Source organism: Miniopterus schreibersii, assembly GCF_964146895.1.
Source record: "Miniopterus schreibersii genome assembly, chromosome: 12".
In the NCBI taxonomy this organism is placed as follows: Eukaryota; Metazoa; Chordata; class Mammalia; order Chiroptera; family Miniopteridae; genus Miniopterus; species Miniopterus schreibersii.
Window position 1 is genome coordinate 26,289,363 of NC_138112.1, and position 25,065 is coordinate 26,314,427.

Below are 25,065 nucleotides of genomic sequence, written 5' to 3' on the forward strand. Positions count from 1 at the left end.
CAACCACTTGCCATTTATGTGCCACTTGGGCAAGTCACATCTGAGTCTCAGTTTCCCCATTCATAAAATGCAGAGTGGACCAGATGAACTCTAAGACAGCTGCCAGAGCTAACATTTTATGAATATTTTTTATGGGCTGTATCAGTCAGGGTTTGATCAGAGAAAGCAGAGTCTCAATGAGTGAAGTGGAATAAAGAATTTATAATAGGGATTAAATCTCACAGAACCATGGAAGCCAGTGAACTGCTCTGTGCAAAGCTTTGCCTCTGGGCCTTGGTGTTGGACCTGAAGTCACTGTGGATTAGCCAGGGTCTGCAATCAAGAAGGAAAGCTGAGCACAAAGTCTGGGAAGTCAAGGGCAACTTAGAACCCACAGGGACAAACTGGATCCCTGTCTGCATCTAACCCCCTCTAATCTTGATGATGCAGGTGACCTGCAGGAGCTGGAGCCTTAGCCATGGAGCCACTCCAGTAGCTGGCACTAGGACTCAGAAAACTTGAGGATGAGATTGTGCAGGTCCAGGAACTCCCCATGCCAACTGAGCCAGTAGAATAGAGACGACGTGTGTGAGATGCCACTGTGCCTGGCACCCAACACTGACTTTCTGAGCATAAAACGCTGCTTCCCTTCCACCTCCCCAGTCATGTACCAAGTTCTCTTGAGGCCAATTCCAATCTGGAATCATGTAGAGAAGGGAATTCTGGGAAGTACAGTTTCACTACAGTTAATTGACATGGAACAAAGCTACCAATGTGCACTCCTTGTCAATTTGGCATTCATATACGCTTCTTTTAACCATACTTTACTTATAAATAAAGACAAGAGCAAAATCAGACTTCCAATTAACATGACCCCCTATCACTCATGCAACCAAACATACTATCCTTCTCCCAAGAGAGAATTTAAAGTCCCTTTATCCATCTTTGGGTGATACTCATTCCTTTTCTAGCTGAGTCACACTCTCCTTTGATACCTTGTTACTTAATTCTGTTCTGGTTATATGTTATGAGTAACCAACCAACCTAAAACTTACAGGCATTGCAATAGAATGAACATTTGTTTCACCCCAAAATCTGTATGTTGAAATCATAATCTTCAATCTGTTGGTATTTGAAGGTGGGGTCTTTAGGAGGTGATTAAGTAATAAGGGCAGAGCTCACATGAATGGGACTAATGCCCTTAGAAAAGAGACCCTCAGAAAACAAAAATGAATTAAAAAAAGGGAGACCCCCCTCCCCCGAGAGTTCGGCCACCCCTTCTGCCATGTGAAGACACAAGAAAGACACAGCCATCTGTGAGACAGGAAGTGGACCCTCACCAGACACTGAATCTGCTGGTACCTTGATCTTGGACTTCTTAGCCTCCAGAACTATAAGAAATAAATTTCTGTTTATAAGCCACCCAGTCTGTGGTATTTTGTTATAGCAGCCCAAATGGAAGACAGGCATGAAACAATAACCATTATGGATTTTGTATGTCAAGAATTGGGAAAGGGCACAGCAAGGATGGTTCTTCTATGCCCCACAATGTCTGGACTGAGATGACTCACACAGCTAGCTGGAGGTAGAAATAGCTGGGGCCAGAGAATCAACTTCTAAGATGGCTTTTTCATTCATACTTCTGGCACTTTGACTGGGAGTACTGAAGGACAGGCTCATCTGGGACTATTAACTAGAAAGCCCACATGTGGCCTCACCTATGTGGTCTCAAGGTAGCTAAACTGCGTATAAGGCTGCTCAGAGCTCCAACAGTGAATTTCCCAGAAAATAAGATAGAAACTGCATGGCCTTTTATGCCATAGCTTTGGAAGCCATCTAGTGTCACTTCCACTGTACTCTCCTGGTTGAACAAGTCACAAACCCTCCCAGATTCAAGGGGAGGGAACATAAACTCTACCCTTACTGGAAAGACTGTTGATGAATTTGAGGTTGTTTTAAAAACACCACCTGAAACTTTGTCTAGTCTAGTTCATACTTATCCACAGCAGGTGACCACACCCTTTGGTCATTTTTATTCTTGTTCATTCTCACCTGTATCAACTAATGAGAGTGCCACCTATGAGAATGTTATTACAGATGCTTTCCTTTTCATGCTTCCCCTAGTCTCTTGGAAACTCACGTACCCCTTGTAGATAAGCTCACATTCCAATTTTTCTACAAACCCACTGCTTGCAGATGATCTTTTGACTTATAACACCTTGGCTTAAGACCCCTGCTTGCCACCCCTTGAGGCAAATATGATTCCCAGTTGCTTCAGCTGACAATAATGAAATGAGTGGTCAACTAGCCAATGAACAGTGATAAGAAAATGTCTTGAGCTGATTCATGAAGTAGAAAACAGGCTTTGAATCAAACAACAATTGTGGCCCAGACAGTGCTCTATCTTAAAAGATTTAAGAATTGGTAAAGAAAACAAAAAGAGGAAAATAAATTATTGGCAAACCATCCAAGTTCTGAGGAAAGCTGACAGTGGTCTTGAAGGAGTGGCTGATAGAACAGACTCAGCCATCATTCGGCAACCAGGTTGCATTTTGGTGGTCACCTATACCCAGAACATAATGAAGACTCTTTTTCTGAAGAATTAGAGGACTTATAGCCTGAACCATTCATTTACTTACTCGGCAAGTATCTACTGAGTGCCTTCCATGGGTTAGGTAATGTCTTTCTTTGCTGTTCAGGAGAACAACGGTAAGGAAGACACAGCCTCTGACCTCAGAGGGTTGTGAAGGAGACCAAACAAACAAAAACAAAAACAAATTTATAATACAGTAATGGAGCTCAAGAAAAAGCACTTAATTATAAACAAGCTTGCTTTATTCTTGGTCTCATGTCTTCATCTCCTCCGTTGTGAGTGACTATAAGTTTTTTAAAGACAGGGACCACCTTTTACGTGTCTGCACACCTCCCAGTACCCAGCTCAGGGACATGTCCACAGTAACCCATTGCTAAACATTGGCTAATGGCTTGACTGATAAATACTGAAATGAAATGAAGTTGTGGAGGTACAAAGTGTGTTTGCATTATTTTTTGCCTCCTGCAAAGGTTCTTGCTTGCCCATCTGTATATGAAACCATCACCACTGACAAACAGAATGTCTTATGTACTATCTTATGCTTGGTAGGAGGAACAGGGCTCTGATTCCTTGACATGCAAGAGCTCTGTGGTGACTGGATTCTTCGCTGCTGGCTAGTGGTGCAATAGGTAAGAAGAAGGTTTGGCTCTGCCCCTTAAGAGTTGTTCCTTAACCTCTTGTGGACCTCTGATTCTTCCACTTAAAGCAAGATTAGTGTTCCCTTCCGCTTTACTCAGTACACATGTGCTTGTTTTAGAGCTAGTTTGGGTACTGGGGAAGATGTAGCACCTGGACTACCTATAAACGAATGGGATGTGGCATGCCTTCCCCCATGCTTCTGTTTTCCACAGTAAATTGCCAAACCTATGAGATTTCAGACCCAGTGAATTTCCCCCTCAAAAACTAAACAGGTTAATAATGAACCACTTTCTCGCATTTTCTATCAAGACAGCTCTTTGTGAGTTCTAAATGTTCTGTCCTGATTCAAAGAAGCTGGTTTCTTCGTGAGTGGTTGGAATAAGACTTTTCTTGGAAGCTACTGAATATGGATTAGTTGGATTGTTTCGCAGAAAATGAAAAGCAGGCTCTGGGGTGACTACTTCAGCACTTAATTGGGTTAGCAAAAAACTGCAAATGAGAAGTTTTCCTTAGGAGGGAAAGGATGTTTACACCCTCACCCCACCCCCCTAGGTGGTGGATTTTAACCTAAACGTTAGTCTTTAAATGCAGCCTTTAATTTAGGAACCATTACAAGAATCTATTAGAGCAGAAAATGTCAGGTTGAAAAATTAACACATCACAGGAGTTAATTAGAACCCGGCCTCTCATTAGATGCAAATGGAGAGCCCTCCAACTGCCCACCAGCCCCCTGAAGTCATGTTTGTTGCAGCTCCAAAGTGTGCTGCATGTGTCTTTAGGACTCAGACAGTGGACAGAGGAAGCTGCGCAGGCACTCAGGCCAGAGCCACTAGGGGCCCATGGCCTGCCCTTTAGGTTAATGGAAGGTCCTATTCATGTGTCCCTATCTTCTGCCTCTCTCCTAAATGCTCTGCATGTCACAGGGTGGATAGCCCTCTGCCTGGAAGTGTTTTCTGCAACAAAGGCAAACATGCCATGCCTGTCACCAGGAGCAGACTGGCGACTGTGTAAACCACTCCGTGAGAGGGAGGCTGAGGGGCTCCAGGCCATTCAGACTTAGCTCTAAGTTGTGGTCTTTGTTTTCGTTCCACATTCAGACTGAAATGTGATTCCCCTGGCTTTCTTTTTTGGAAAATACCTGCGATGAGTTCCATGCAGGGAAAGAAAAGCTGTTGACAGGAAAAGCTTCTGACAGGGAAGGGGCTTCTTTAAGTGTTCTGAAAGGAGACAGTTGCTTCAAGCAAGATGAGGCAGGGATGCCAGGACCAGGTACAAGAGGCCCAGAACATAAAAGAGTCACCTTTAACTATAGAGAAAACTGAGTGTCAACAGTTTCCCCTGTGAGAGCAGTACCATGCACTGCACACGGACTTTTGGGCCAGGTAGACATGCTTCTGAGCCCTTCTCTGTCACTTACTACGTGATCTTGGGCAAGTTGCTTAAACTCCCAGAACATGAGTTTTCTGAAGTTGTGCAAAATAAAAGAGATAATACACATGTAAAGCACATAACTCTAACCTAGTACAGAGTAAGGATTCTATGTGAGTTATTTGTTATTGCTTGATAACAGTAATCCTTGACAAAACACTAATGATGTTCCCTCTATGTGCCAGGCCCTGTGCAAGGGACAGTGCCTGCTCCTTGACCTCGTGGAGGTCATTGTTTAATAAATCATGTACACATATCTTTAGCACAAAGCAAACCCTCCCTGCAAATGCCCTAGGAGAAATGCCAATAGCACACTAACTCTGCTTTGCTGAGTAGCTCAGAATCCTGTGTGCAGGGGGTCCCCACAATAACACGAAGGGGATCACCTAAACCAGTGAGGTAGTTTCCAATAGCCCCCATACGGGTGCGGGGAATCCCAAGGGAGAAAGAGACATGGGGCACCCTTGACCTGTGGGGTGTATATCTTTGTCTGTACACGTTAGTACATGCGTAAGCTCCTTGACCTCGTGGAGGCTGTTGTTGAATGGACCATGTATACATACCTTTAGCACAAACCAAACCCTCCTACTCTCCCTGCAAGTGCCCCAGGAGAAGTGCCATTGAACACTAACTCAGCTTTGTTGAGTAGCTCAGAAACCTGCAGTCACCTCCCTTTGAGCAGCCCTCCAAACTTAGCTACCTCTACTTTCAATTTACCCAAAGTTTTCTGTGCATTTATCATATTGAGTTTCAGTTGTCTGTTTATGCTTTGTCTCCTTCTGTGAGTCCTAAAGGGTGGGGATCATCTAATCATTTGATTCATATATCTAATCATTTATTCATCTCTTAGGCCAATGGTCTCATGGGTTACTCAGCACAGCCATACAGAGGATTCAACCCTAGTGATGAGCATGTCGATTTCCAGCTGGGAAATTTTCTGGAGAGATGACCCTGTTCCCCACCTCTTAAAGGCCCCTTTGGGCCCTGGTTTGATTGATCTTTCATTTTCTAACTATCACTTTGGTTCTAGCCTCAGTCTCTTCCTCTCTTTAAGAAGCTAATGGAGTCTCCTTCCCCAGGGGATGATGATGATGATGATGGCTGGAGACAATGCAGCTTCTATGTGCACAACACAGTTCTGGCACAGAGCCAAATACCAAAAATGTTGCTTCTATTCTTTCCCTCAGCCAAGTCTATTTGCCAATATGAGAAAAGAAAACTAAAACTACAAAACAGAATATGAGCACCATGATAGTGGTAGAGATATCATTCCTACTTATATCCAGCCTCTGCCATATGCCAGACTTAGCTGAGAAGGGAGGATACATACATGCACAAAAACATGGTCCCTATCACCAACCCCAGGAAAACTGTGGCAAGTCCTGGACAAAAAGATCTCAGAAAGAGAGCAGAAAGCCCTTTACCCAGATCCTCAGGCCTGGGCTGCTGGGAATGTCTTTGGCTGGAGAGCAGGAGGCTGTCCCACAAAAACAATAACCAAGGTGATTGGCACTTACAAGACACTGTGCCAGACACTGACCTAACTGATTTACAGGTATTACTTCATTTAACTCCTAGAACTGTGTAGTGGTGTAGGCATGAACCTCCTCATTTCACAGATGGCCAATTTGACGCTGAGACTCGCAGTACCTTGACCACTGTAAAGCAACAAGTAAATGGTTTAGGAATCCACCTGCTGGGGGTTTCCACTGGCCCAACTGGAAATCTGAGAGGGTGAACTAGCACAAAGCCCCGTCGGGGGTGGGGGGATGGAGGTGGGGGAGGCCTGGGAATGAGAGAGGGGTTAAGTTGGATCCAAACAAGGCTCACATGATCCCCAGATCCCACGACCCTACGCAGAGGCAGAAAAAATTATAAAGAGATACAGGCTGTAGGGAGGGATGCCTGGGAGGCTGGAGGAGCGGAGCCCCGTGGTTGTGCGCCTTCTTGCCGCACCCCCCACCCCCACCCCACCCCCACCCCGGCCTCTAGCGCAGGTCGAGCCTCTCCACTCCCGCCCTCTCACCCTCCCAACCTTATTTAGAAACCGTGTCCCCGAGACAGGAAGGGCGGCGGGCCGAGAAGCACGGAGCGTCCCGGCCTCATTTCCTCTCGAATCCCCCAGTGGAATTTCATTTCATACGGTGAGGAAATCGGAGCGCGAGACCCTCCGCCGGTCGGCTGCTCCCGGCGCCTCCCCCTCCCGCGGCCGGAGGCGGGCGGCTCCCGGGCGCAGGTCGCGGGGCCTGGGGGCGGGGAGAGGGGCCGGGCTCCGGCCCCTGCAAGTTCGGGGTGGAAGGAACGGCGAGCTCGGGCCGTACCAGGCGCCGCGCCGAGCGCTGTACGCATTCTCTCTAATCCCCCGGGGTCTCTTTATGGGTGAGGAAAGCGACGCCGAGCAGCTGAGCAATTTGCTCAAGGTCACACAGCCGGGATTTAAAGCCACAACTTTGTAAATCCAAATCCCGAGTTCTTTGTACACGTTCCCCTGCCCGACGGGGAGGTGGCCGTGGGCCGGGGTGACAGCTGGAAACGGAAAGGAAAGGGAGCCGACCCATCTGGGAGCACTTCTCACCTGGGAGAGGAGGGGGCAGGCTGGCCCGGCCGGAGCGCCTCGGCTCCGTCCCAGCCCGGCCCCCGAGCGCCGCGCACGGGTGGGAGGAAAGGGAGAGCCGGGGAGCGGGGCGGGGCGCCCTGCGGGGGGAGGGGGAGGGGGCGGCGGAGGGCAGCCGGCGGGCGGGGCCTGGCCCTGCAGCCGCCGAGCGGCCGCGCCCCTCGCTGCCCGCGGCGCGGGGCCATTGGAGAGGCGCGCTGTCCGTCCCGCCCCGCCACCGCCCAGCGAACTTCTAGCGCCCGGGAGGGCTCCGGCTGCGATTGCGGCGCGGCGCTGGGTGCTGGCGGGCTTCGCGGAGACCCCGAGCGGCCGCGGCCGGAGCTGGGCTGGAGGCTCGCCGACTGCAGCCATGACCCTCGCGGTCTGTCTCTCGGCCTCGGCCGCGGGAGTCTAATATCCCGCACAGTTGCGCGCAGCAGCTGGAGAGCCGACCGCTGCACCCTCGTCGCCCTTGGCGCCTTATCACTCCCTGCCCCGGAGCTGGGAGCAGCGCGACCCCCGTGCAAACTGGGGGTGTTTGCTGGAGCAGCCCCCGCCGCCGCCGCTGCTGCCCCGGGCTCTGGCCATGGCCTGGCGGGGCGCAGGGCCGAGCGTCCTGGGGGCGTCCGGGGGCGTCGGTCTCCGTCTGTGGCTGCTGCTGGTGCTGCTGCTCCCGGGGCCGGCTTGGGGCTTCGGGGACGAGGAGGAGCGGCGCTGCGACCCCATCCGCATCTCCATGTGCCAGAACCTGGGCTACAACGTGACCAAGATGCCCAACCTTGTGGGGCATGAGCTGCAGACCGACGCCGAGCTGCAGCTGACCACTTTCACGCCGCTCATCCAGTACGGCTGCTCCAGCCAGCTGCAGGTGGGCGCCCCTACCCCCAGCCCCTGGCGAGCCCCCTGCGCGGGGACGCCCCGGACTAACTCCGTGGAGCCCTTACCAAGCCGAGCCCCCTGCCCGCCTCCTCCGGGGCCGAAGGGTGTAACTATCCTGAAAAAGTGATTTCCATCCCCACCCCCACTTTTCTGTCCCTTCTCGGGGACTGGAAGCCAAAGCGTTGTGTAAGTCATCTGGCCTGCGAAAGAACCCACTCTCACACCCCGCCCTTCCGCTTTTCTCCCCTGCCCACCGCGTCTGGCCAAGCCCCTAACCCCAGCGGAGCTGAGGGTTATCTTTGCCAAGGGTTCTGGCCGCCGCGCGCAGTGGGCGAGTCCCCGGCGGGGCAGCCAGCGGCAGCCGAGACTTGGAAGGAGAGATAAGGGGCTGGGAACTTCTCCCTCGCCGGCTTCATTTCTCCCCCGTGTTTTGGGGTGGTTTGTTAAATGAAACGCCGCTGCCCCGTTTTCCGCACCATGGCCCCTCATCGTGTGGCCCGCCTGAGTTTAGAGGTCACGCAGGAAGGAATGGTTGGCTTGGCTGGAGGGTACCCCTGTTCTCAGGGTTGAGGGCAGGTTTAGTACGTGGAGGGAGAGAAAACACAGCTTGGGGAAGAGGTGATGGTATGGTTCAGCTCAAGAAGGCAGTTTGTCTCCTGGAAGATCGTTGTTGTCTCAGTCATTAAAAATTTTAAAGCTCGTGTCATGAGACAGAAAACATTCATCCTACCATAGTAAGTGAAGAAGGAATTTGCACAGCACACGCAAGGTGGTTGCAGTCTTAGAAAAACAACCACCAATTCCTTGGAAAATAAAAAGAATTGAAAGGAGATTTTTAAAAGTGTTAGCATCCATTGGGTTTTGTTTGGTGAGGCAATGAGTGGTTTCTTTGAATTTTAGAAAAGAGAGACATTGGGAAAAATAGGGAATGGTTGTCCAGGCTGAAAGCTTTAGAAATCTGTGGTTCTGGTTATAACTTCTGAGAGGTAAGAAGCAAGCAGGCAGCTTACTAGGTGCATGTTTTTATACAGGTCATTTTAAAAGTTGGATTGTGGTTTCAGAAAGATGGTTGGGATTAGACCCGTTGCTGGTGAAATGTCCCTTTGGAAGTTTCAGAACTTCAGAACTAGGTTATAAAAGCTTAAGAAATGATCCTCTAGCTCTCGGTTTGGAAACAGCACATATCCTGACATCAGTGGCAGTTTTGTTGGAGAAACAGCTTTTGCAGGGATATATATTTTTAATTACATGTATCCTGGGGAAGCAGCCAAGCTGTTTTGAAGGACAGGACTGGATCCCTTTACATGCTGGAAAATAGTTACTTGTAACTCTAGACTTCATAGACAACATCTGTAAGGAGCCAAGCAGACTGTTTATCAATGCTGGAGGAATTGAGGACAGCAACTGCACTCTCCCCTGCTGGTATTGCAGTGTCAGGGACTTAACATTTATATTTTCCTATTGTGCTTCATTATTATTCAGTGTGGAAACCTGGCCAAACAAGCCCCGGGTGACCAGAGACCTCAACCTGCATCACATCCTGGATCCCATGGTTGGGTCTAACAGTATCTTAATTAGGACAGTTTTTGTTTCAATATGAGACTGATTAAAAAATAATTTTAGGGGATAAAGTAGAGAAAAGAGAGAATATTAACAGGAGAAAGGCTGGATCTACTTTTTTTTTTTTTTTTTTTACCTTTATTTTTATGGTGATAAAGAAATGGGGATGAAAATAAATACCCACCACCAAAATGACAGAGTCATTTGATTAGTCTGTTCAGCTCTTTCAAATAGTAGCTGAAAGAGGGGGAGACTCAAAGTCAATCTTTTAAGGTGTATTCTCTTGTTATGCAAAAAGGGATTATATAATTTTTTGAGTCCGTTTTATACATTTATTTATTTATGCTCTCCTGGAAAGGATTACTAGAACCAAAAGAAGAAAAGTGTGTAAGGGATGGATTATTAGGCACCCTTGTTCAAGGTCAGCATGTATGGTCGGACTCCCTATGGGCAGGTTTAAAAGTAGTTATGTACTTTGCCTGGAAGCATTCACAACTCAGCTGTGTGCAAGCATTTGGTCATACTTCCAAGTCACTGTTTTCTTTGCTCATTTCATTACTTTTCCAGTTCTTCCTTTGTTCCGTGTATGTGCCAATGTGCACAGAGAAGATCAACATCCCCATCGGCCCATGTGGCGGCATGTGTCTGTCTGTCAAGAGACGCTGTGAACCTGTCCTGAAGGAATTTGGATTTGCCTGGCCGGAGAGCCTAAACTGCAGCAAATTTCCACCCCAGAATGACCACAACCACATGTGCATGGAAGGGCCAGGAGATGAGGAGGTGCCCTTACCTCACAAAACCCCCATCCAGCCTGGGGAAGAGTGCCATTCCGTGGGAACCAACTCCGATCAGTACATCTGGGTGAAAAGGAGCCTGAACTGCGTTCTCAAGTGTGGCTACGATGCTGGCCTGTACAGCCGCTCGGCCAAGGAGTTCACGGATATCTGGATGGCCGTGTGGGCCAGCCTGTGCTTCATCTCTACCGCCTTCACCGTGCTCACCTTCCTGATCGATTCCTCCAGGTTTTCCTACCCTGAGCGCCCCATCATATTTCTCAGTATGTGCTATAATATTTATAGCATTGCTTATATTGTCAGGCTGACTGTAGGCCGGGAGAGGATATCCTGCGATTTTGAAGAGGCAGCAGAACCTGTTCTCATCCAAGAAGGACTTAAGAACACAGGATGTGCAATCATTTTCTTGCTGATGTACTTTTTTGGAATGGCCAGTTCCATCTGGTGGGTTATTCTGACACTCACTTGGTTTTTGGCAGCTGGACTCAAATGGGGTCATGAAGCCATTGAAATGCACAGCTCTTATTTCCACATTGCGGCCTGGGCCATCCCTGCAGTGAAAACTATTGTTATCTTGATTATGAGACTGGTGGACGCAGATGAACTCACTGGCCTATGCTACGTTGGGAACCAAAACCTTGATGCCCTCACAGGTTTTGTGGTGGCTCCCCTGTTCACCTACCTGGTGATTGGAACTTTGTTCATTGCTGCAGGTTTGGTGGCCTTGTTCAAAATTCGGTCAAATCTGCAAAAGGATGGGACAAAGACAGACAAGTTGGAAAGGCTGATGGTCAAGATTGGGGTCTTCTCAGTCCTGTACACGGTTCCTGCAACCTGTGTGATTGCCTGTTATTTCTATGAAATCTCCAACTGGGCGATTTTCCGGTATTCTGCAGATGACTCCAATATGGCAGTTGAAATGTTGAAAATTTTTATGTCTTTGCTGGTGGGCATCACTTCAGGCATGTGGATTTGGTCTGCCAAAACTCTTCACACGTGGCAGAAGTGTTCCAACAGATTGGTGAATTCTGGGAAGGTAAAGAGAGAAAAAAGAGGGAATGGTTGGGTAAAGCCTGGGAAAGGCAATGAAACTGTGGTATAAAGCTAGCCAGCCTCCACGCTTCCCAAATTTTGAAGGGGGAAATGCCAGCATTTCGGTGCAAATGCTACTAAAAGTTTCATGCAATGAATCTCGGTTTGAACAAACCAGCCACCCTAAGGTGACCCCCATAACCCACCACCCTCTCCCTCACTTCCCCCCAAGCATCATAAAACTAATGATTTTGGTGCAGACTTTGGAATAATCCAAAATGGAAAAGCCAGTTAGAGGCTTTCAAAGCTGTGAAAAATCATAACATTGATCACTTTAGCAGGTCGAAACTTGGAGCGTGGAGGTCCTGCCTAGATTCCAGGAGGTCCAGGCGATGCTGCTTTTCCCTGAGGGGTGGGATTTGAGCTGTGAGTAGGTAACTTGCAGGGAGAAAGGTTAACTTTTTTTTTTAACTCTTTAAAATTTAAAATACTAACTGGGTCTTTCAGATAGCAAAGCAATCTATAAACACTGGAAATGCTGGGTTCAGAGACGTGTTACAAGAGTTTTATAGTTTGGCTGATCTAACATAAACATTTTCTGTGGTGCATTGTCTGCTGTTTAGAACTTGTGGATTGCTCTCCCAAGAGGTGGTGTCAGAATCTTTCAGTGCCTTTGTCATAAAACAGAATTGTTTGAACAAACGAAAGTACTGTACAAACACACATAAGGTATCCAGTGGATTTTTCTTCTCTCTCTTCCTCTTAAATTTCAACATGTCTGTTCGAGGCTGCTGCTGTTTTTTTATCTTACATTAATAAGTCAAAAATAGGCATTTTTATAGGAATTTTTGCACTGCAGCGTGCCTAATGAGGGGGAAAGGAAGGGTGATTCACTTTCTGACAATCACTTAATTCAGAGGAAAATGAGATTTACCAAGTCGACTTACCTTACCGACCCCAGAGACCTATTGCATTGAGCAATGGGGACTTAATATATTTTACTTTGTGTGATTGCATCTATGCAGACGCCAGTCTGGAAGAGCTAAAATGTTAAGTTTCTTGGCAACTTTGCATTCACACAGATTAACTGTGTAATTTGTGTGTGTCAATTACAATTAAAAGCACATTCTTGGACCATGACATAATAGTATACTCAACTGACTTTCAAACTGTGGTCAGCTTGCATTCTCAGAATGATAGTGCCTTTTTTTTCTTTTAGCATAAGAATGTTATCAGAAGAGTCTGGTTTACCTACCACAATGGAGACTTTTTCAGTTTTGTACAGGGAACTGAGGACAGCTAATCCAACTGCTTGGTGCATAATTGTTTCCCAGTAATTGGCAAAGGCTCCTTATAAGATTTCATTGGAGGCAGTGTGGCCTGGAGTATTTATATGGTGCTTAATGAATCTCCAGAATGCCAGCCAGGAGCTGATTGGTTTGTAGGGAATAAAGTGTAGACCATATGAAATGAACTGCAAACTCTAACAGCGCAGGTCTTAATTGCCTTTTGAGGAGGTATCCAGAGCTTTTAAAATTTATGCTTTATGTTCCTTACAAGGGGGTACCCCCCAGCAGCCTCTCAAAAGTTGCAGTTCTTTTAAAACTGTAACTGGCCTTTCTCTTAACCCGCCTCAGGCCTTCTAATCGCCAGATCTCTGGGACAAATTGTTGACACTGTCGCAGGTTGCTCTCCTTGTAACTCTTACCTGTCTTTGCTTCAGCGACTCCTTTGCAATGACTCATTTATTTATTTATTCATGCCCCACTTTTTAAAAAACAGATAGGAAAGCTCTTTTATCACTTTTTTTTTTTTTTTAGTGGAAAAACATCTGCAGGGACTCAGAATTCCAAATAGGTAGTCAAATTCTGGAAATAAGCATGACTTTTTGTTTATTTGAGCTTTATGCCCATGGTTTGACATTTTCCTTCCTTCTTCCCTCTGTTTTTGTGTGGTTCTTGAGCTGTCCGAGATGAAGATGCATGTAATGTCTGCTGCAGGTTCTGGAAGGGAAAGTCTTGGGGCTTTTGAGACTGTTACTAAGTGGGCACATGGGGGTGGGGGGGCCTTGCTGTGTGTGCCCAGCCGGGCTTAGTGCCTTGGCTGGCCTCTGGCGTCAGGACTTCAGGAGCATGAGAAAGGATCCTCGGAAGGACCAGTTGAACTCCATCTGAGACCACATTGCCTATGAAATGTACAATGTGAACGCCCCGTGCTGCTGCAGACGGTTCCCATAGCTGGCCAGGGCCCTGGAGCGTGCACCCAGGGGCAGAGCCTGCCCTTACTCACGCTCTGCTCTAGTGTCTTGGGAGTTGTGCAGAGCCTCTGGCCCAGGCAAGGGAAGGACCGTGCAGCCGGGCACTGGCCTTGCTGTTAGCGTGCTGGGACTTGTAATGCAATTTTCTTCGTAATGCTTCGGTGATTGTGTGACCAAGGCAGCACCTAGAAGAGGGCAAGCCACAAAGTAGGTGCTCAATATTTGTGAGTGATGAAATAATAATATAACAATAAGAACACTTCAGTGAACCTGGACACTGAGTTCTGGAGCTAGTGCCCTGACAACTTCTTGGGTTTTAACATGTCTCTCCAGCAAAGCTCTTGCCTTCTCAGGGGGCAGTATATTTGATCAGAAGTGGCTGTGGGTGCAGGCCGGGTTAGTAGCCTCAGCAATGTCACAGGTTATAGGCCTTTCCTTTCACACTCCAGGCAATGGAGAGTGTGTATGGTTTCAGGAAAGGAGCTGGTGGCTGAGGAGTCAGTTACCAGTTACTCTGAAGTGACTCCATCATCTCTCAAGTTGGTTTTGTTTAAAAAAAAAATAAAGGTCAATTATCAGCACGTTGCTTGAGTGCCATCTGTGTGTAAGGCCCTGTGGTAGTCACCGTAGGCGAGGCCCCGGGGGATGAGCTCTGTGCTCACTGACCGAGACCGGGATGCTTCTGGGTCTGCTGAACTCTGCTGTTGGTTTGGGGAAGGTGTGTGTGTCTCTGAGTTGCCATCTCTTTCACTGTCTCCATCTCCTAAGCCTCTTCCTGGGTCTTTCTGTCTTTGATGCGTCTCTGATCCCCTCCCAGAATCCCCTGCAAATCAGCGGCAGGGGCTCTGGCAGGAAGCATCCGCTGTTTCCTGACGGTCTTTGTGGAAATCCCCGAGGAAGACTATGAAAACTGGCTGGAACAGCGCGAGCTCCCACATGCAATGTGGCTTTAGGGGCAGGTAGTTCAGGGCTTGGGGTGTTCCATGCCGGTTGCACAGGTAAATTTGTGGGCAGTGTCTTGCTAGGAAAAAGGTTAGGGTGGTTGGCTTTTTTTCTCTGAAGTCTAGAATAAGTAGGTATGTTTGTAGCTTCTACACATAGCCTTGGCCAGAGGGACATGGGCTAGCGTGGACCTGGCCAGATCCATCTGGTTGAGCTGCTTGGTTGATTCATACCCTTTTTCCTCTATGGAGACCTGTTTCCTGCCCTCTGAGACTGCTTCTGTGCTGGCAGCTTGCTCAGGGACCTGAAACCTGAGAAAGGGTGACACTTTTCCCTGAGATGCTCTCTGACTTTCCTTTCCCCGGTCACTCCCGCACCTGCACCCCCAGACCCAGAATGCAGGAAATTTCTGTATCCAGTTCTGAACTGTGGCTTTCCCAGCACCCCCAGCTCTGTCCTCTCTGGCCCCCCTCAGCCTCCTGGCCACTGGGTTTAGTGCTTACTGTGTTGGGAGCCAAGCTGGGACCGGAGGTCGCAGAGAGGAGCTCAGACCCAGAGGGCACACTCAATTGAGAGGGATTTCACAGGGATGGTGCAATCTCTGGGTTCTGGTGATGTGACCTCAACAGCAGTTAGGGAAGAGAGCCTCAGAGCACATATGTTCTAAGCCACCCCCTCCCCCCACCCCCGAATCAATCTACATCCTGAATTTCCCTCTGTGATGGAAGAGATTGGAGAGAGCTGCTGTTTCAGCCAACTCTGTTGAGTCACTGGACTCTGACGGTTCTTTTTGCTCCTTTATTGTATTTAGGTCCAGAGTCCCCAGCTGGGTTTGTATCATGTCTGGCAAAGGACCCAGGTTATCATTTTTCCTCTGCGCCTAGATCACAGATCTTGGAAACTCCTAGGAGAGCATTTTGCTGCTACCTAGGATCAGATACCAGAGGCTTAAATAATGTATTTGGCTTCACTGTGGCCTGGCCAGAGCTTTCTGCTGCTGCCTCTTGCCACGCACATGTGCGGTGATGGCACGCCAGACATTCCCAGGGGGCGGGGAGCCTGGATTCCCCCCGCAGGCCTTCGCCCCGTGGTCAGCCCAGTTGCCCTATAGTAGCTTGTTTCTGTTTCTGATTTACCTCTTTCTTTCCCTTCTTCTTTGCACTAGCAAATTCTCAGTATTCACCTGGGCAGATGACAGTGGGCCTGTTTGGGGTCCTGTGTTATCTTTGTTCTTCAAGTTATTGTGGCTCCCTGATCCCCTGTGATATTCAGTACATGACCGCTGTCACCCCAGGAGGCTTCTGAGAAGAGGGGCAGGGGCAGCTATGCCCTGTGATGGCTGGGTCCACCTCTCCCAGGTGTGCACCTTTGCACACCCTGCGGATGGGCTCCGCCCTGTCTTGGCTGTGGGCTTGGGGGGTGGGGGGCAGGCTGCTTTCTAGGTCTGTCACCATGGGGCATCTTGGTGGTTCTGAATTTTTTTCTACCTCACAGAGATGTAAGACTTTAAAAGGCCTGAGGATGAAGGCCCCTTGAGCTCGTTGTAGGAAGGGTGGAATCCATACCAACTGGATCTGTGAAAACATGAATGTGACTCGATGTGCTCATGCCATAGTCAAGTTAGTGCCCTGTGGCCCTTTCACCAGAGCCCTGTGCTTCCCTGTGCCTCCCTGCAGCGCCAGCCACCTTGAAGCCAACCTGAGGGCTTTCAGATGTTCGACATAGAGGTACCAGGCAAACCCCGGCTACACATGCCCCGAACGCATTGCTGACCGTCGAAGGAAATGGACCCTGCTTTTAAGGATGTACAAACGTGTGTCTGCATTGATGTCTGTACTGTAAATTTCTAATTTATCGCTGTACAAAAAAAAATAAACTTTGCTATTTAATTTTTGTATTAAAGGAAAATAAACTTTTGTTTATTACCTCATGTGTGATTGGCATATTCCTGAAGGCTTAGGATACCCTGAGAAGCGTACATACACAGCAGTGAGAAATAGGGAATTCACTTTGCAGGGCAGATTGAGAGCCTCTTTCTGAGAGCCTCTTTGTTTCTTCTTGCTGGTGCTATTTTTCCCCTCTGGGATTTCTCCAGGGTCAGCAAACCCCCAAGGTCCAAGGTCAACAGCATTTATCGATACTGTGGTCATCACTAGTGCTCAGGTGGTCACATGATGCTTTGGACAGAACAATGGTTCTCAAGCTCTCATTGCATGACACTTCTCGGCATTTCCAGTATGTGTGGAGACTTACACACCTTCCAGGTCCCTTTGACTTAATCTGGTGGCCTGAATAAAGTTTCCCTATCACTGCTACAGCTTCAGGCCTCTTAAAATGTGGCTGGTCTATGTCCGCATATCCAGAAAAACCATCAGACAAAGCAAATTCAAAGCCATTATCAGGACATTGTTGTGGACCACACGGATACAGGGAAGGGGAGTCACTGCCACTGGAGCTGTGTGCTCATGTCCCAGAGGAGAACATCAGCCCTCTTGGTTTGCCTTTTTAAAAAAAAAGAAAAAAAGTTTTTATTGATTTTAGAGAGAGAGGAAAGGAGAGGGTGGGAGAGAGAGAGAAAAACATGGATCGGCTACCTCCTGCATGGCCCCTACTGGGGACTTAGGCCGCAACTCAGGCATGTGCCCTGACCAAGAATTGTACTGGTGACCTCTTGGTGCATGGGATGACATTCAACCAACTGAGCCACACCAGCCAGGGCCTCTTGGTTTGCCTTTAAATTTCTACCCATTAGTTTACCTAAGTACCACCCTGTTCTGTTGTGAGTGAAAAGCCCAGGGCACAAGGATCTGCAGATTGCTATTGTACTTTTATCTCAAAACATAAATGAAGGGAAGCATGTAATTTAAATTCTCTTCCCTGTAAGACAGGGCACATTTCTCATTTTATTACCTACTCATTAAGTAGTTATGAAGTTAAGGAAAAGTTAATGCAATATGAAATGAATTCATAATAATCCCTTGCACTTATATAAATACTTTCCATACAGAAAAATTTTTTAAAAAGTTATTTTATTCTCCTGGCATCCGTGAGGTAAGCAGGGCAGGCACTGCTTTGTTTTAGAGAGAACAGAAACTTTGAGAGTGCAAGGGACTTCCCCAGGGTACCCTGACAGGAGGTGAGAGGTTGGATAGAGGAGGCCTTCTCATGCCTTGCCCAGGGTTTCGTTTTTTTTTTGTTTTACACTCCATTACGGGTTGAAGTGTGTCCACCCAAAAGACATGCTGAAGTCCTAACTGTCATGTCTCTAAATGTGACCTTACTTAGAAAGAGGGTTTTTACAGACATCATCAATTTAAGACGAGCTCATACTAGAGTAGGGTGGGCTTTTAATCCGATGACTGGTGTCCTTATAATAAGAGGGACATTTGGACACATGCACAGAGAGGAAAACACCCTGTGAAGGCAGAGGCAGAGATCAGAGTGATGTAGCTGTAGGCCAGGCAAGAAACGCCAAGGATTGCCAGCAACATCCTGAGCTAGGAGAGAGGCCTCCAATGGGAGCCAACCTTAGCAAAACCTTGATTTCAGACTTATAGCCTCCAGAACTGTGTATTGTAGCCACACAGTTTGTTATGGCAGCCCTAGGAAACTAATACCTACTCTGTTCCTCTGATTTCTTTACTGCAAATAGTTCATTGGAAATTGGTGTTTTAGCAGGCAACTCTCTCAATAACAGGACCTGGCCATGATCTTCTGTTTCTTTAAGGATTATGTAGCATAATCACTGGTAAGTTTCTTTATCTGTAAACTGGGCACCTCTAGAATAAACCCCATGACCCCTGACACTCAACTGATTTGAGCTGGTCTTGGCTGGTCTGCTGCCCAGCCACCCCCAAGGGGAGCTCTGTGCAGGGCCAGGACCTTGACTGGAATGTGGCCCCAAGGGTTTTTAGCATTTCTGTTCTGAGAACTGATTTTTTTTCTCTTTCCCATTTTAGCTTTCACATGCAATCATAATTTTAAAGTCAAGCTGACTTTTGACTAGAGAGGTCAGCCTTGGCCTCCTGTCCTCCGAGGAACAGAAATAAACCTCTCTTGGAGAAGGGTGTTGTCCTCTCCTCAGTTTGCAGCTGGGGCATAGGACTGGGACCACCTCGTTAAACGTTTTGAAAATGTTGAACCTCCAAAGGTTTAGTCCAAAAGGCTTTCAGAATAAACTTTGGCCCCACCTGAAATTCCTAGAATCACTCTGTCCTCATATTCTATCTCATGCTTAGGCTAAGAGAACCCATGGACTCACCTGTCCCACGGCAAAGAATTTCAAGCTCCCAGGGAGAGGGGATAAAAAATAAAATGTTTTGCATTTCACATTAGTTGCCTGATTTTCATCAGCCTCCAGTGTCCCATAAGCACCCAATCCTGTTTTCACCCACAAACCTGCTTAATCTCTAGGCTAGCCCATGTTATCAATGCCTTTCTCTTTAAGAGATTAAATGATTGGCTATCTAAATTTTCCAAACTGCCTGAGGGTTATATCATTTCACTTGCTTTGAGGTAAATGGGTAGAGTATAAGCCAGAGATGGAACTGATAAGTCACATAGAAAACCTCGTTCCATTGTTTTCCTCTCATTCCCTTGCATTTTTACATGTTTTTTTTCTCCCTGACTGAAGCCCCTTCTCTCCTTCTTCAATTAGGTTGTGTCTATTCTTCCTTCAAAATTGAAGTCTTAGCCCGGCCAGGCATGGCTCAGTGGTTGAGCATCAACCTAGGATCCAGGGGTTCGATTCCCTGTCAAGGCATGTGCCCAGGTTTCAGACTCGATCTCCAGTTGGGGGCATGCAAGAGGCAGCCGATCAATAATGACTCTCTCATCATTGATGTTTCTCTCTCTCTCTCCCTCTCCCTTCCTCTCTCTGAAATCAATAAAGATATATTTAAAAAAAAAAAAAAAAGATTGAAGTGTTAGGTATGTTTTCTACTAAGATTTCCCTGACCCTCCCACTTGCCAGGTCCTGCCTCCCTTTTCTTCTTGCCATTGGTCAGGCTAAGCCTCTGTGTTTCCAACTCCGGGAGCCTTCATTGCATGGTTTGTAATGGTCTGTTTGTGCGCCCATCTCCCCACTGCACTGAGCTCCTTGAGGATCACTCTGAGCACCCAAAGGTGCCTACCTGTGTGCCCTCTGAACATGAGTTTCGGGAATATCTGTGGAAGGAAGGAAGGTAGGTTAGGAGGGAGGAAGGGTTTTGCCTTATTAGGTGGGGAAAATGAGGGGCTTTGGTGACAAATGGGGCCAGCATAGAAAAGAAAGCAAAGGTAACCACAGGAGCCATTTCAGAGGCAGGACTTTTTAGAAACATGATTGGACACTAGCCTCAGAGAAAATTCTCTAGCCTCAAAGATGCATTTCAGGATGATCACCTACCTGCTGTGTTGCTTAATGTTAAGTTGTCTCTCTTCCACAGTTTTCCTCCTACTTCTCCCCAACAAATACGTGCTGGGAACCTACTGCATGGAGAATACTGGAGTGGGCTGGGGAAGGGAGAGAGGGATGACTGGAAAACCCGTGAAAGACAAGGTCCAGCTCAGAGTCCAAAGTGCAGATGACAACAGAGAGAAAGAATTCAGTGTTATTAACAAGCTTAAAACTCCAAACCTGGAAAAACAAATCCTCTACTGCTTAGTAAATATTTGTTGGATAAGCTGAATGAGGGTCCATCTTGTGGCAGTCACTGCCCTGGGAGGGCACTGGAGGGGACACCAAGGTAAGTAAGACACAACCTTTCCCTCCAGAAGTTCACCGCAGCAAACCACACCCCCACTATGTCCGGATCCCCTAAAGGATCAGTGCTGCTGGTCCTATCACATTTACAGGTAGTTGCTTCCTGACCTAAGTTCCAGGGCCTTGTTGGTTTAGTTTGGACAGAATAGCTTCTGAGCACTGAGTGTAATGGGAAAACTTTCCTAAGCAGTTGCCATCTCACCATTTGATCCCTGAAGGGACACATCTGCCTCAACTTGGTAAATGTGTGGCGAGGGCGAGGGCAAGAGGAAAGAGGAAGAAGGGGCCATGACTCAAATGTTGACTTGGTTTGCTCACCAAAACCACCCTCTGAGTTCAATATGCAGAAAATAAAAATTCAGACATACTCCTGTTGTGCCATCGGAGGCATGTAATGATCGGATCAACCAACTGCCCCGTGGGAACGTCTTTTCTAGCACACACGCTGATCCTAACGCTTGCACGGAGGCGGTGGCCTGTGCAGGCGTGTCCGCCTTGTGTCCTCTTGCTTCTCCCCTGTCCGAATCCCGTGCATCCCAAGTGACTGCTCTGTGGAAGTTAAACAACGAGCGTGGCCAGTCCTCCTGTCCTCGCTGACCGAGGTGAGAGAAATAAACGTGCGATCAGCTTGGCTGAGACCTGCCTGTGGGGAGTCTCGGGGCAGTGAGTCGGTCACTGTCACAGGAACCGGAGATCCTTGGATGGGAGGGAAGGTGGGCCGAGGCCCAGCTGTGCAAGGCCCTGGAGGTTGTGCTCTCCTGCACTGGGCACAGGGGTGCCACCAACGTTTGAGGGCAAGGGAGGCCCCCACCCCCTCCGGGGTCTTACAGAGCTCGCCCTGCTGTGGCCGGTGTGGACTGAAAGGCGCGAAGGCCTGAAGGAAGGTGGTGGCAGAGAGGAGGGAAGGAGGGAGTGATGTTCAGAGAAACCACAGCAAGCTGCGGGCTGCTGCACTGCTCAGTGAGCCGGATCTTTGCTTTCTAAACCGCCGTGTTTGCTCTGTACACCTGATACAGCACACTCCCTGCACTGCCAGCACAGATAAATAGCAACCCGGTCGCCACAGGGCCTGGGCGGTTAGCAACCCCAGCCAAGCGCCCCTGGAGAGCTGGGGTTTCCCAGAGTGAGCCTCTCTCCCTCACAGTCCTCGGGTCAGCAGGACACCATTTGTTGGTGGCTGGAAGACACAGGGTCCTCCTGAGGAGAGTGTCCTGTTTAGTTGTTTATGTAGTGCAAAGGGGCCCCTCACCTCTCCTGGACTCAGTTTTCTATCAACACATCCTTCCTAGATTAGCTGATACAAATGCCATAGTAAGGGCTTAAGTTAGTACAAACTTAACCCCAATCACGTCTTCTATTTAGATTTTATTTCTTGACACAGTTTTCTTTGTGGACTACTGTTTGTTATCAGTAAAAGTCTGGACCGCCTGACCAGATCCACGGAAAAAGATATCCCAGGCACACACATTTTTCCTAGTCTTTTTCCTCTAAAATGAGAAATTCTGTATAACATTTTCCATAGTGAAAGAGAGAACCACTTCCTAGCTCTTTTGGGTACTTTTTTTTAAACAACAGACCTTCCTTTTGGATTTACATCAGCATTTAGCTAACTTCCTGAACACTTCACCCATTTCCTGAACTTATTCTGAGGAAGGAAAAACATCCTCCTTCAGAAATAAATGCAAATAATCACAGAGATTATTTTTATTAAATAAATGGTGCAAATGCAATGGAATTTCCTGTTACAATGCGCTGGGTTTACTATGGCTATTTCAACAAAAATCTATTTGTTGTGATCCTGTACTGTCCATCTTATTTGCAGGTAGTCTGAGGAATTATAACCATTACGTAGCTACTTGGGAGGTGAGTTCTGAACCTTTGCAGTTTTTACTCTTAAAAATATTTTTAACTAAAAAATCTGAACACTGGAGGGAATTGTTTTCTTTAGGTCAGCGATTTTGAAGGTTTGGTCCTTTTAGAACGGGTTTCTTGTGCCACCTAGTGGTGAGCAAGGGAAAAACACCTTCAGGACCAGCTATCGGCTCCATACAGTGTCACAGTAACACTCAGAATTTTTTATTTTGCATTGGCTTAAGAGAAAACACGTCCCTTCCAAGCACTTCTTAGTGCCCACAGTGCCTAGAATTGCTGAGAAGTAGTGACATGGGAAGAGCAACCCTTTTGTGTCTCTGGACATGTTCTCTTTTCTTGATTAATATTTCCTCCGAGCCAGCCCACCACCCGAGGCTAAATGGGTTCAATTTTAAGAATGAATGAAAAATGAGAGACTTTGCAGAGGAAATGCATCAGTATATCAAACTGGGGGTCAGTTTTTAAATTAAAATTTTTTTTTTTTTTTTTTTAACGAAAGTTAATTTCTCTCTACAGGTGAGAAGGCTTCCTCCAATTTTGCCATCTTATTGGAAAAAATGGTACTTTCCTGGAAAATAAATCTCATTGACATCTCAGAGATATATTTTAGGTCGATTGCCTGTCATTTCTGAATGTTTTACAGGGCTCTTCTGTGTTTGGCTGCGGCTGGTTTTTAAAGAGAGAAGTGATAGGATCTCAGAGGGTTTGCTTGCTCTGTTCCTATTCCCACCCCCAACCGGCAGAAGGCCATCCGGGACAGATGGATATCTGGCCTCCTTGCACCATCCTCAGGAAGAGACTCCTTAATCCATCACTCAGGCTGACATTCTTGCTTAGGTTCAAACCCCTTAGTGTGATATCCAAGGCCCCCGTCTCCGACCCCCTCTCCTCTCTTTCAGCCTCACCTCCCATCAACTACTCAGACATAGCCTAGGTTTTAGCTAATCCCAACCACTTCCAGTTCCCCGTGTACCTCCTGCTGTCTCACTTTCTCTGCATTTGCACGTGGTCTCCTCAGCCAGTGGACTGTTTCCCTCTGGTCCTGGGCTCATTTTTCAAGACCCTGTGTAACTGTTTCCTCCCCTGATCCAGCCAAGCAGAGCTCATAGCGCCTCCTCTAGGTCGCCTCTCAATCTGGGTCAAACATCTTAATTACACTTTTAACACTACACTCTGTTGTTTCTAAGAGTCTCTTCCCTAGACATCTGTGAGCTTTTCAAGGACAAGAACTTGTGCCTAACACCCTGGCTAGTCCCAGGTGCTCCACAAATGTTCACTAACATCCTGACACCAGCCATTTGTGGCGTTAGATAGTCCCACTTGGCTACAGTGTTTTGATAGGAGCGAACTAGGAGTGGAGGCAGCTGGTTGAAGGGTAGAGTTGACCATCAGGAGAGTAGGTCTGAAAATGTACAGAACCGTTGATTGTCCTAAGCGACCTCAGCCTTCACACCCTGAGGAATAAGATAGTTTCACACACACAAAAAAATCTCACGTTTCTATCTAGGTCTAACGTTGTAGAATTCTATAATCAGAGGAGCTATGATCTCAAACAGGGCTTTAAAAAATTTGAGGTCAATAGAGGGAGTTTCTAATTGTATGCAAAATATTTTATGTACATATTTATCTTTTTTTTTTTTCTGGGAAGATAGCCCATACTTTCACAGACAGGTCTATGATCTCAAAAGATTAAATACCACCGATTAAGCATCATTGACCAAAAGGATGGGCCGTCATAATCTCTACTAGGTCAATAGGAGTTGACACCTTCTTGAGAACTTCAGGAGGTTTATAAAGCAGCAGACGCAAAGTCCTGTTGCGTCTTCTCCACTGCCTTTTGTTAGGGCACAGCTAAAGGTCTGGTCTGCGTTTAAAAAGAGAGGTGTTTAGCTATGTTCCATTTGTGCTGCATTAATACCTTATAAATGTAAAGCGAGGGTGTGGTCAGAACCCCATGAGCAGAAGATTACATACCGTTCTCCACATAAAAAAAAATTGTTCTGCCCAAGTCCATGCTGAACCCTCTGGGTAACATCAGGAAACCTGCACATAGAGCCCGACCACTGAAAAAAATTCTGCCACTGTGACCCAGGCCTGCCAATTGCTATGATGCTTTTGCTCCTTGGTGGGAGATGCCATGGGCAAAGTGACTTTTGGCTGGCAGGGCAGGCTTCATGGGTGTGCAACCTGGGTGGTCATTCAAGGCCCCATCCTTAGAAAGGCCTTTGGCTTTGTTTAATGTTCTACTGTTGCTGTCTTGAAATTCTTAATCATTTTTGAACAAAGGGTCCCATATTTTTACTTTGCATTTTTGTCCTGAAAATTAAATTGCCAGTGCTGAGAGGTTGCATATACCTGAAGCAGCACCATGTAGCAGAAAGAGCTTTGCAGCTGACAGTTGGGGATTCAAATCCCAGTTCTGTAACTGCTCAGCTGTGTGAGCTTGAGTAGGTTACTTAACCTCTCTGAGCTTCAGTGTTCTCATATCGAAAATTATGATAATTAATATCTAACTTTTATAGTTGGCGCAATTTAACAGTATGTAATAAAGTAATTGGTAGTGGTTGATAATGACAATGATTTGAAAATAACTAGTCAAGAAAATATGAAATGTATTAGCATGAAAAGCAGATGAAAACGAAGCAAAGAATAAAAAAGCCATACAACCAGAATGTTAAGGCTGGAAAGGATCCTAGAGTTGAGCTCCTAAGTCAAGTCGTTTCCACCTTTGTCCTTCCATAGCATTTTGCACAT

At 47.2% G+C, this 25,065-nt stretch overlaps 1 protein-coding gene and 1 long non-coding RNA gene across 4 annotated transcripts in view; one reads left to right on the forward strand and one right to left on the reverse strand.

Annotated features, from left to right (window-relative positions):
- The window catches only part of LOC308564419, a 47,239-nt gene extending 39,935 nt beyond the window's left edge, over positions 1-7,304 (reverse strand). Inside the window, exons 1-2 of the long non-coding RNA XR_013999942.1 lie at positions 7,215-7,304; positions 6,202-6,297 (exon numbers count right to left, since the gene is read on the reverse strand). This is a non-coding gene — a long non-coding RNA (uncharacterized lncRNA). The remainder of the gene's footprint in view (positions 1-6,201; positions 6,298-7,214) is intronic.
- Positions 7,305-7,493: 189 nt separating this feature from the next.
- FZD4 (frizzled class receptor 4) lies at positions 7,494-16,622 on the forward strand. Of its 3 annotated transcripts, none has more exons than XM_081152638.1 (3): positions 7,500-8,100; positions 10,239-11,501; positions 16,191-16,622. In XM_081152638.1, the coding sequence occupies exons 1-3, from the start codon at positions 7,819-7,821 to the stop codon at positions 16,230-16,232; spliced, it is 1,587 nt and encodes a 528-aa protein (XP_081008764.1). In that variant the 5' UTR covers positions 7,500-7,818; the 3' UTR covers positions 16,233-16,622. The 3 variants fall into 3 exon arrangements, with proteins under 3 accessions (XP_081008763.1, XP_081008764.1, XP_081008765.1); XM_081152639.1 differs by having other exon boundaries at positions 16,373-16,622; XM_081152637.1 differs by having other exon boundaries at positions 7,494-8,100; positions 10,239-16,622.
- Positions 16,623-25,065: the final 8,443 nt, after the last annotated feature.

Bases quoted from the DNA above. Each gene is read 5' to 3' on its own strand.
- FZD4 (XM_081152637.1), top strand. From the start codon at position 7,819: ATGGCCTGGCGGGGCGCAGGGCCGAGCGTCCTGGGGGCGTCCGGGGGC. The intron at 8,101-10,238 runs GTGGGCGCCCCT...TTACTTTTCCAG, and splicing joins GCTGCTCCAGCCAGCTGCAG to TTCTTCCTTTGTTCCGTGTA.